This window comes from Notechis scutatus, chromosome Z, assembly GCF_049901735.1.
Source record: "Notechis scutatus isolate UNSWTSFEM ecotype Mainland chromosome Z, rNotScu1.2, whole genome shotgun sequence".
NCBI classification, from domain to species: Eukaryota; Metazoa; Chordata; class Lepidosauria; order Squamata; family Elapidae; genus Notechis; species Notechis scutatus.
Window position 1 is genome coordinate 20,015,797 of NC_142025.1, and position 12,499 is coordinate 20,028,295.

At 35.6% G+C, this 12,499-nt stretch overlaps 1 protein-coding gene across 6 annotated transcripts in view; it reads left to right on the forward strand.

The window, feature by feature from the left end:
• The window catches only part of MPP7 (MAGUK p55 scaffold protein 7), a 76,232-nt gene that overhangs the window by 48,008 nt on the left and 15,725 nt on the right, over positions 1–12,499 (forward strand). For 3 of the 6 annotated variants that reach the window (XM_087946672.1, XM_087946674.1, XM_087946677.1), the window contains 5 exons: positions 10–84; positions 310–506; positions 1,328–1,392; positions 5,065–5,085; positions 6,320–6,361. In XM_087946672.1, the coding sequence (XP_087802798.1) occupies positions 10–84; positions 310–506; positions 1,328–1,392; positions 5,065–5,085; positions 6,320–6,361 (400 nt within the window). The remainder of the gene's footprint in view (positions 1–9; positions 85–309; positions 507–1,327; positions 1,393–5,064; positions 5,086–6,319; positions 6,362–12,499) is intronic. The other 3 variants (XM_087946675.1, XM_087946676.1, XM_087946678.1) reach the window with 1 other exon arrangement.

Here is a 12,499-nt window from a genome sequence, read left to right on the forward strand (position 1 = left end):
ATATTTTAGTCTCTGTCCCAAGGAGCCATTACATTTAAGATTATACCCAGTATCAAAGAAGAAAACTCATCAAAAGAAGGCAAGGTAAACACTTGTTGGATTCAACTAAGATTCTTCATGTGATGGCTGTGTAAAATTACTTGCGCACACACACTTAAATGGCTGTTCAATCCAGGCTGTTCAATCTATATATGTAAATATTTTTATCACTATATTAAACTTATTTTATAACAACAAGCAACAGTAACAACAAAAGAATTCCTTAGATTTTAAATAACTCAATGTAAAAAAATGTATTATTTTCTGCAGATCTTCATGAAAGCTCTTTTTGACTATAATCCCAGTGAAGATAAAGCAATTCCCTGCAAAGAAGCTGGACTTCCTTTCAGAAAAGGTGATATTCTTCAAATCATGAGCCAAGATGATGCAACCTGGTGGCAAGCCAAGCTGGAAAGTGATGCCAATCCCAGAGCAGGCTTAGTTCCTTCAAAACACTTCCAGGAAAGGTATGTTATTACTGAACTGATTTTCTATCCCCAATCCCCAACACTTAAAAATGTGATCAGTATAACTATTAGAGCTGTACTGGAATGCAGTATAAAGCCTGAACTTGGTATGCCGGCTAGGGAATTCCGTGAGTTCTTAAAGTAGCCAAGTTTTAAAAACAATGGTTTAATTGGTTATTATTCAGCTGCTTATATTGATAATGATAAACGTGACAGAACATGATAATCTTGTTTGTGAGAATAAAACAGATGGAAAAGACGACACCAGTATCTACACCAATACTTGTAGAATGTGCTGATGTGTTTATTATAATGTCTTTTAAAATTCTGGGTGATTTAAAAACACACACACACACACAAAAATACAGTTAGTCCTCGACTTACAATCATTCATTTAGTGACAATTCAAAGTTAAAACGGCACTGAAGAAAGTGATTTATGACTCTTTTAAGACCATTGCAGCATTTTCATGATCAAAAATTCAGATGCATGGCAACTGACTCGTATATATAACGATTGCAGTGTCCTGGGGGTCATGTGATCAACTTTTGCGACCTACTAACAAGCAAAGTCAGTGGGGATGCCAGATTTATTTAACAACTCTGTTACTAGTCTAACAACTGCAGTGATTCACTTAACAACTGTGGGAAGAAAGGTCTAAAAATGAAGCAAAACCATGGTCTTGCTTAGCAGTAGAAATTTTCAGTTCAATTGTGATCATAACTTGAGAACTACCTGTACATATTTATTAATACCAAAAGAGCATTAAAAATAAAAGAGCTTAAGTTTTGTTTTCTTCCCCTTCTCAAATTACTTGATAGGAGACTTGCTTTAAGAAGATCAGATGTACAATTTCGGCCCTTGAAGATTTCAAATAAGAAATCATGTAAGTCTGTTGCTACACAACTTGCTTTTTGCATTTACAAATTACTTAGGTCCACCCAATAAAGGAATGATGCTATTCATTCTTTAGACCCAAACCTCTCTATAGTATAAGAAAAATTGCTGGTTTTGCTTCTGATACCAGACCTTAAAGTATATACTTTTACTATAATAAAGAAAATAAAATAAATGTAGGAAATAGATTGTTTCCTCAATCATTTAAACCAGTGATCCCCAACCTTTTTTACGCCGCGGCCCGGTACCAACATCAGCTGGGTGCCGCCATCTTGTTTTGATGAAAAAGTGCTTCCGGTGAGCTTTCTACCCGGAAAAGCTCACTGGAAGCACTTTTTCATCAAAACAAGATGGCGGCGCCCAGCAAGCCAGCGGCCCGGTAGGACTTGTTCCACGGACCGGTACCGGTCTGCGGACCGGTGGTTGGGGACCCCTGATTTAAACCACAGGTATCAAACTCACCGCATCACATTGCCCTCACATGAGGTATCATTTTTTCCTTTGCAGAGCTGGGGTGGGCATGATCTGCGCTTGATGCATCTGGCCCGCAAGCTGCCAGTTTGACATCCCTGATTTAAAAAGCTCTATTAATGTTCCATTCTTTTTAAAATTCCAGGTTAATTAGTTTTAATTCCAAAAAGAAACATTCTGTAATGTAGTTACTACTAAATTGTAAATATGCACTATTTAAAAAAAAATTGTTATGATAAAAATATTTATCACATCTAGAGTCCTATCATATTTGTGTATTGCTTTTCCACTTCACTGACTGAACGTTGTAAATAAATGCTATATTTCCACTATTCTTTTCCATGCTGGAGTTGGTAGAAATACTTCATCAAGCCTATTATTATTCCATTTTCCTAAAGCTTTTGTTCTATAGTGTGAAAATATTTAATGTTTGTAATTAATCTTTGGTTTATTATGTTCTCATTCTCATTATCTGCCTAGGCACTATGCTCCATGTTTCGCCAATTTTCATTCTGTCAGCATCCAAGTTTGATGATTAGGATATAAGACAATAAGAGGTTGAAAAACATGGATAATTTGATGAAGCTAAGCAAGCCATGCTTAAGAACAGATTCCATAAATGAATAAACATTTTGGGATCAAGAGATGCTTAATCTTATTTTCCTCATGCTATCAGAAATAGAAATAAGTAAATAAAAACTTCCATTAATATATTTCTTATACTGTTGATATTACCTAGTTTGGATAATGAAATGTCTACAAGAAAGCAGCCACGCTCAGAACACCAAGGGACCCCTATATGAGTTATCAGTCAGGGTTCGGGCGATTGCCCTAATTAACTCATGAAATAGGAATGCTTTACGAGTTGACATTACACAGGAAAGAACAATAATGATACCAGCCTACCAAGCAGTCCAGCCTCTAGCACAGGGCTGTCAAACTCCTAGCCTGTAGGCTGGATGTCTCACATGCTGGCCAAGCCTACATCAGTTTAGCAAAGGGAGAAAAAGTCCCAAAAGTTCACTGTGATGACGTGAGTTTGACATCCCTGCTCTAGCATTTGTTCAGCTGTTATTAATGTTTCATTGAAATTCTGGATTTGAAGAAATAAATTGTGTTGATTTTCAGACAAGGTTTGAAGAGTAACTAAGCCCAGAAATTGATTAATCATAAATTTCTGGAAAATACAATCACCCCCCAAAAAAAAAAAAAAAGAGTTCAGAAACTTATCAGGCCTCACAAAGGACTAATCTTTGTTTCATATAGTAGCACCTAGTACCTAGATTCATGTATGTAAATATGTGGTGTCTCAATTGCATGTTATCCATTTGATGGTTTCTCCTGAGGACTTGGATCTATAGTTCTTACAGTCATTCAGCATAATGATCTTTTCTTTTTGTTGTGATTATTTTAGATCTCATGTGCCCTTTAAAGAAATAAAAACAGTTCATCATTTGGCCAGATCTTATCTCATGAGCAGATGTTAAATTCAAGGGGCAGTATTCAAACAAGACTTAAAATTACATATTTTATTAAATCTGAGGGTAAAACCAAATCTATAAGCTGGCATAGCTGATAGCAAAACTTCTATTAAATTTAAAATCTGTTAATTCATTTTTCTTAGTAAAATACTGTCTTGTTCAGTTAGCAAAATGTCCCTATTATCTAAAAAATGATACTTTCCTCCTGTTATTGAATTGAGATTTTTTTCATGTTTACAATTATAGCAAAATAATTTTAGTCTGATTTTTCCCCTTCAATTTGATTAGCACCATGCTTCTATCATAAGTATTCTCGTTTTAAAAACATAGTATTCACCCTTTGATATTTTCTTGCACAAATTGTTTTTGTGACATAATTGTAAAGTTTATGTTTTGAAAATGCTTTATTTATTGCTGTCACTAAATTGAATCATGTCTCTAAAGACTTAAACTTTGTCTAAGATCCTAAAGTTGCACTACAATTGAAAGATATTTTTAACGCTTTGTGTACACATGGTCTAGGTTGATCTTAGTGGTTTGATACTCAGTAATAAAATATATTATAAATTAAAAGATACTGTGACTTTTCCTAAAGTTTATTGGAAAAATATTATACATCACCCATGTCTTCCAAATGGTACATGTGTGGGAAATTCTTAGTTTTTCAGAAAAAGGAATTGGACTGGAAATGTTGTTTGTTCTACATACAGAATTATCTGTCTGATCCCTCAGAAGACATTTGTACTTTAAAAATAAATTGTGTCAATGTCTTTTTAAATAATGCATGGGACATTTGTTTAATCACACTCTTTTATTCATTTCATTCCCCACCCTCTTTTTTGCATATTAATTTTCCTTTTAATTCTGTAGAGAGCATTGTAGTCCCAAGCTGCTTTTTCCAAAAGGCAATCAGGACTTTCTTGTGTTTTTTTTTTCCTTTGAAAACATTTCACTTCTTACCAGGAAGTTCTAAATCTTGAGTTCTAAATTAAGCTAAAACTGAACCGAAAAAGCTTATTGGATGAGAAGTGAAACATATTCAAAGAAAAGAAGAAGAAAGTCCAAGTGTCTTGGAATTCTTTTCACTCATTCTAACAAAATGAGCTCCAGTATAGTAGCAGACACCCTATTGCCAAATATTAGTTGACAATTCATTGACAGCTCTAAATATGGAAACAATAAACATCTTACAGAAAAACAGGTACCGAGTTCCCTGTTAGGAACTCTTTGTACAGCCCTGGCCTTAAGAAATTTGAACATGTTATTTGACTTCCAGATCATAAGGGGGGCAGTTAGGTAATGAATTTATCATAAAATTGTGTGATTGAAGGTGCCATAATATTAGTGTAATACTCTTGGTAGTTCAACATCATACTTAAAGTAAACAAATAACTATTTCCACCAAAAAAAATTAGCTACCTTCTCTTCTGTCTCAGCTGAATGCTTTGTTAATGAGAGAAAACAGATTCTGGCAAATTAACAGGCTAAGCATTTCTCTAGTAGTGGCTGTCCCACAACAGATGTTGCATCAATTAACAAGAGCAAACTTTGGGAACCTACTTCCCAATGAAAACTACTTAGAATTACGTTCTTAATGCATTCTCAATGCTACTCAATTATATGTTTTCTTTCATAGTTTTTTTATTATTTGCTGAAAATATTATTTTAAATAAATCACGTCTGCTTGTTTGTTTTTTGGCTCTTCTAAGCTGAGGAGACAGTTGAGTGTGGTAGGTGTCTTTCTTCTGCATTTTAAATTTTTCATTCTTTTACTGTGTTCTCAGTCTGTGTAATTTTGCCTCCTGTTTTTCCCCTTTTTTTGCTTTTCAGGGAAAATTGAAGGTACACGTGTACGTTTCGCTGCTTGGTGGTAGAGATGGTCTGAAAGCTAGATTAATTAAGGCATCTCTACTTTAGAAGCAATTAGTAAAATAAATGTGGCTTGTAACCGCAAATTTAGTGATACAGACTAGCAATTTAGCTATTGCAATACAGTTCCAAATCTGAGCTGTCGTGTAAGCAAGTTGGCCATGTGAAAGGTAACATGCATGCATGAGGATAACTGTGGGGTAAGGCATGGGGTATTACTCATTGCTGGATGTGCCTTTTCAATTTATTATATTCCCTCCATACTCTCTTCCCACCTAACAGTGCTCTGGAAAGAAAAAATCGTCCTGTAGAAATATGTTTTGGTATATGGATTGAATTTGCAGGCTTTGGCTTAATTTGTTGTAATTTATTTGAATGTTACTGAAAAAAACCCCATAAGATAATAAGCAGGTGCGTTCATTCAAAACACCACAGTTGGCTAAAAGATAGAGTCGTTGCTGTTGCATGATTCTTAAAAAAGTCTTTTTCCATTGCAGATTTCAGTGACATAATTTTAGAACCTATTTTGTCAATTTACAGGGTTTTTTTTCCTTCTTTTTAAACTGCTGTACTGCTGTCATTTGAAGAATACATAACAATTGCAGGTCATTAATTCACCAAATCAACTGTTTGTTATAACTAAAAAAAAAACTACAACCTGCTTTGTCAAGAGAGCTCTGGCATATTATGACAAGCGTGAAATATTTTGGATTGAGCAAATGGGCTATATGTTCATCAGAAACCCTTTCTGTCTGATCCATTGAGCCAAACATAAAACTTCTTTGATATTCTTTGTAAATAATTTCATATTTGCTTCAGCTACTATTTTTACCTTCTACTAAAGCTTTAAATTTCTATCACAAAAAGGCAATAAAGCCACGGAGTATGCATGTTGCTGTGTTGAAGAACCTCTTACTCAACTATAGAAAAATATGCTGATTTATTTTTAAACAATGATTTATCGAAGGCTTTTCATGCTAAGCTTTATACGGTTGTCATTCTGAAGTAACACTTCCTTTGCATTTATGGCTGGGCATCTAACTATTCTGCTTTATTTCTTGGCTTTTGTTCTGTATGCTTTTACACTTCATCCAGAGGAAGTTGAATGTGCTGGTCACAACAGTGGAGCCCTTATAGGTGAGCCGTTGCTTACATAAGACTCTTTTCTTTCCCAGCTTTTTCCTGGATGGGCTACAAATTTACAGGTAACAAATTGGCATCACTGCATGCTTTAAAACTATTAGAATAAAAAAATGGCTCACTGGATTGGACACAAAGGCTCAATCTATTAAAAGTAATCTATTTTATTAATTTAGAAATAGGGAAATTATTGAAACATTTTCTTTAATTTGTGAAGAAAGTGACTTATTTTTTTTAGAATTATTTATTACAACATTTCAGTTACATTTGAAGTTAGTATTGGTCTGATTCATCCTTGCCCTCCTGTTTCAGGAAATACTATCATTGGAAATTCCTTCAGCAATATGATCAATATCTTGTTTGTTTGTATACGCATATTAGAAAGAAGTTAGGTATGTACACAATATAATAATAATTTAAATAAAATCATGAAAAGTCTCTTAAAGACATAAGTTTTTAAAAGCAATGGACCTTGGGGGACCACAGTGTCACAGGGAATCCGCTAAGGCATGAAGAAATGTTATGATTTAAATTTTGAGTTAAGTCTTAGTGGTCCATGGCCACAAAATGTATTTAAAGGGGATCTGTGGTGAAGAAAAGGTTGAGAACTACTGATGTAACAGAAAATTATGCAGAATTAGCTTGTTTATAGCAAATGAAGCAGCTTACAGAAATTAGCACCAATATATGAAGAAGACTGTACAATGCAAAGGGACTTTTTTGTCATCATTAATGTATATAAACATGAAAAATCACATAGTATTATTAAAAGTGTACAATCTTTTGGGGTCATATTAGCTGTCAAGTGTTGCATGCACCCATGGGCTGCAGATTGTACATACGTGTTCTGTATTCATCAATAGTACAGCTTGATTGATGGGCTTCCATGGTCCCTGTAATTGGTTGAAGATATAGAGACCTATGCAGTTGTTCAGCTTTTATCACTGTAAATCAAATTGTCTCAAAAAAATAATGCATTTGAATAGCAATGTGTTAATATTTGTTTGCATCCTATCCTAATCATCCAATAGGAGTGTTTTACATAGCGACTAGAACCTCTACTAGTTCATGTACCAATTCATTATATTTAGCCATACTTCATTGGCTACAACACTATTGGGTCAAAAATAGTGTTAAGTAATATTGACTGACTGACAGACAGACATACTACAGTGGAAAAATATTCCACATTTGCCAGTGGGGGTGGGGGAGAGAAAAGTTGTTCCCTTCCTCTTTATAATCTTTACAAGCTGAAGAGTCTACCTTAGAGGACATGATGATCATGTAGAACAGGGGTCTCTAACCTTGGCAACTTTAAGGCTTGTAGACTTCAACTCCCAGAATTCTTCAGCCAGCTTTGCTGGCTGAGGAATTCTGGGAGTTGAAGTCCGCACATCTTAAATTGCCAAGGTTGGAGATCCCTGATCTAGAATAGAGTTTGGCCACTGCAAAATAGGGAAAAAATAGTTGCTTCCTGGGGGGGAAAAAACCTTACAATGTGAATATTTTCATAAGATAAGTAGCTGGGCAGGTTTGTTTCCATGTGAATTCATTCATCTAATAGGTATATGCCACTGGCCATATAGCAGTCATATTTAGGTATTAGATATTGTTTCTTCTTCCATTGGAATAGATATTTTCTTACAAGCTGAGGTTTAGGTACTTATAATTTTAACTCACATTTTTCTTATTAGACTTTCTTAATATTCAAAGCAAAATGATTTTTCATGTGCATTACTTAATACTTTGTGTATGTTTCTGTATAAAGCTTTGATTCAGTTTCCTATTATGAATATTGCATACAAGTTACATTTTGTGCATTTTTACAATGTTATTTGATGCATTATTATCAGTGAGGGTAATATTTTTATAAGTAAATATTATAAAGATTAAAACCTGGGCCCTATAATTTATTAGTATGTAGATGATCAGTTAAAACAATCTTTAAACCAAATATATAAAGCAACAATAAAACACATTATTACACATATCCTGTAATGAGGAACGCAGTTTTGTTTTATCATTATATAACTTACATTCCTAGCACGAAATCTTAGAAGATAGTATTTAAATTTGAGTGATTTTTGTTTATCCTCAAATTTGAAAGCAAGTTTGTTTATATATTTATTTCTGTATGGGATTCAAATGTTTAAATTTTGCAGTTCTCCAATAATAAACCTTGCATTTTAGTAAGTGCTGAGCACGTTTTGTATATTGCTTTGCTGTGTTCGGGTACATGGTTTGTCATGGAAGGCCAAAAAGTCAAGTGTGTAAACTGCTATTGGTGATATATTATTTTAGGTTTCTATGCTCATGGATGTGTTCAGTATGTGCATTTATGCAAACTTCAAAGGATTCTTGAGATCTAAGCTGTAAACGTAAATGGCATCCTTTCTGAAGCTGGAAAATGTTTAGTCTTGCTTCTGTTCTTGGTGTCTGAATTATTCATAAAACTTTTTTTTAAAAAAAACAAAAAACCTCATTGGATGTATTGGCTGTGAAATGTTAGTTGAAAAGCAGACATAAACATTCTGTAAAATCTGTTGTGCTGTAGGCTGCTGGAGAAAAGGGGGGAAAGGATGAGGTTTCTGCATATAGGAGCTGACTTTTCAGGGTCTTTCTTTGACATTATGTGGGACAAAGCCCTTTAGGGAAGAGTTTGCTTTTCTTCAGCTATGCACTTTAGAACTGGCAATGAGCCTAAACTTGCAGCAAAATAGCTGTACTTTCTGGAAAGTTGAGGCCAAATGAAAAAGAGAAGAATTTTCATGCTGGGACGGAGACTTATTGGATCAAATTGTAGCCATTTTCTTTTTTCTCTGAGTATAATTGCTTTGTGTTGAAATCTGGATGGGGTTGGCAAGAGTACCCCCCCCCCCCAACAATGCCTCAGGAATTTCAGTATATCATGAAGTAGCACCGTAACTTCGGCATTATGGAGAAATGTTATTTAAGTTACTTACCATTTTGGTGGTTTTGGAATTTATTTCCTCTGTTGGATTGATTGACCATGTGCTATCAAGATAGAGTCTACTCTTAGAAACCGCAGATTTTTTTTCCTATGACAATCTGTTCCCAACCTGGCTCTGGTTTTCTGGTGGTGTACTCTTTACCGCTATAGTAAGTTCCACCCACCTTTCTGCTGGTCATCCTCTTCTTCTCTTTCTTTTCTTTAACAAGAAAAAAATCAAGGAAACAGTCGGTTCACTAAAGAGAGAAGACAGTAAGGAAGTAACAGGCAACAGAGAGAAAGCAGAACTGCTTAACTCATTCTTTGCATCGGTCTTCACGCAAAAAGAAACTATAGCTCAACTCACCCAAAACATTATTGTAAAAGACAAATCAGAAATAAAAGTTAAAATAAGCAAAAAAATCGTAAGAGAACACCTGTCTGATCTTGATGAACACAAATTACCAGGGCCTGATGGATTGATTACATCCCAGACTTTTAAAGGAGCTGGCAGAGGTCATCTCAGAACCTCTGTACCATATCTTTCAAAAATCCTGGCGCACCGGGGAACTACCAGAGGACTGGAAAAGAGCTGATGTGGTTCCCATCTTCAAAAAAGGGAAAAAAAACAGACCCAGGAAACTATAGACCAATCAGCCTAATATCAATACCCGGGAAGATACTGAAAAAGATAATAAAAAACAGTTTTGCCAACAGCTAGAAACAAGTAAAGTAATAATTAGCAGTCAGCATGGATTTGTTAAAAACAGATCATGCCAAACCAATCTTATTTCATTCTTCAACAAAGTGACTAAATTAGTAGACCAACGAAATACTGTGGACGTAATATATTTAGATTTCAGCAAGGCATTCAACAAAGTAGACCACAACCTACTTAGTAAGCTAGAAAAAAGTGGAATATATAGCACAACAGATAGCTTCTGTCTTAGGCCCAGTACTGTTCAATCATTAACGACTTAGATGAAGGAATAGAAGGGGAACTTACCAAATTTGCACATGATACTGCAAGCTGGCAGGAATAGCTAACACCCAAGAAGATAGAACACTGGGCTGTATCTAACAAAATGAAATTCAATGTAGAGAAAAGTAAAGTCCTACACTTAGGCAAGAAAAACCAAAAGTTTAGACTGGGTGAAACCAAGCTCAATAGCAGTAACTGTGAGAGGGATCTTGGTGTCTTAGTGGACAACCAGCTAAATATGAGCCAGTAGTGTGCAGCAGCAGCCCAAAAAGCCAATGCAATCCTAAATTGCATTAACAGAGGGATAGAATCAAGATCGAGTACTAATACCACTCTCTAAAGCCTTAGACCACACCTAGAGTACTGTATCCAGTTTTGGTCACCACATTATAAAAAAGATGTTGAGACTCTAGAAAAAGTACAGAAAAGAGCAACCAGGATGATTAGGGGACTGGAGACTAAAACATATGAAGAAAGGTTACAGAAACTGGGCATGGCTAGTCAAGTGAAGAGAAGGACCAGGGGAGACATGATAGCAGTCTTCCAATATTTGAGGGGCTGCCACAGAGAGGAGGGGGGTCAAGCTATTTTCCAAAACACCCAAAGGCCAGACAACGAATAATGGATGGAAACTGAACAAGGAGAGATTTAACCTGGAAATAAGGAGAAACTTTCTGACAGTGAGAACAACCAATGGAACACCTTGCCCTCGGAAGTTGTGGGAGCATCATCACTTGAGACCTTCAAGAAGAGATTGGACTGCCATTTGTCCGAAATGGTGTAGGGTCTCCTGCTTGGGCGAGGGGTTGGACCAGATGACCTACAAGGTTCCTTCCAACCCTGATTATCTGTTATTCTCAACTTTTTACAGACTTGGTGTGTCCAAAGTTTAATCATTCAAAATTCAAGTGAGAATTGTGGATTGACTTGTTCTTTGATCCATTTGTTGGATTGTCTGTCTATTGCTAGTTTGTTTAAGCTATCCATGATATTTTTAGTTTAAAAACATCCATGGTCTTTCTCTCCTGCTTATTCATAATTCAAGTTTGCTCTCATAGTGTCACAGGGAAAACCATTGCTTATGCCTCTGTGAACCTGTAGGTGTTGTCGGCTCTCCCACCCCAATTATATTGATTTGAGTTTATGTTTCATATTTCTTAAATGTCTAACTTGCCCAATCTAAATATATATTTCAGTTTTAAAGCAAAATATATACTTTCAACATTACAGTATATAAAATGGTTTTGATTTTCTGCTATGTCCCCTAATTGAAGTTCTGTCTTTCTTTTATTTCCATGTTCTCTGTTTCAGTGAATGATAGATTGATAATTTATTTCTGGGTATAAAAAAAAGCATAAGTCTTAGAAAACAGTTGAGGAGAGGGAATATTTGGACATGTTCACTCACCCTCAATGATCTTAGCTTCTCTGAAGAGTGGTGTTCACTCTATTTACTGTAGGTAGAATAACATATTGGTTACACATACACACCCCTTTCCTATGTTAATAATAAGCCTTTTTCTGACTTTAAAATGTGACATTTTCATCAGATCTTTGTTTTTAAGTTTCCACCAGCTTAAGCTTTCACCAATAAATGCTTTGCCATTCGAATTTCTACTGCATTGATTTGGCAACAATAGATTATGCAGTTAGTGTTATTGATTAAATAAGAAGCATGCCTACAACTATCAAGCCCATAAATGTATAAAAATTCTTGTGATTTCAGTAAAAACACAAATCCAGCAAGGAAAGAAATACCCTGTTTCTCCAACAATACGGCCTCCCCCAATAGGAAGTCCCAGCATGTTTTATAGGCATGAAATGAAATTAAGCCCCTCCCCCCAAATTAAGGCCTATATTAAAACATGTGAAATGGGGGGGAAATGGTGGGGGGGCTTGCCGTTAGGAAGTACTTTTGTTGCACACCCGGATATGGTGCTGCCTGCGTTGACTCCAATATGAAGTGCCCCACCAATGCTGAGGTCAACATCCAAGCCGTTGCCACCCGCCCACCCAAAGATGCAAGGGGGGGGGGAATTAAGTCACCCCCGAAAAGACGGCCTAGCCATTTTTTCGGGGCTCAAAAAAAAATAAGACCCGGCCTTATTATATGAGAAACACGGTACACAGATAAATACTAAAATTTAGTAAGAGCCTAGCTAGATCTGTGGCTGCTACTTTTTTTCTGCTGCTATGATTTATTA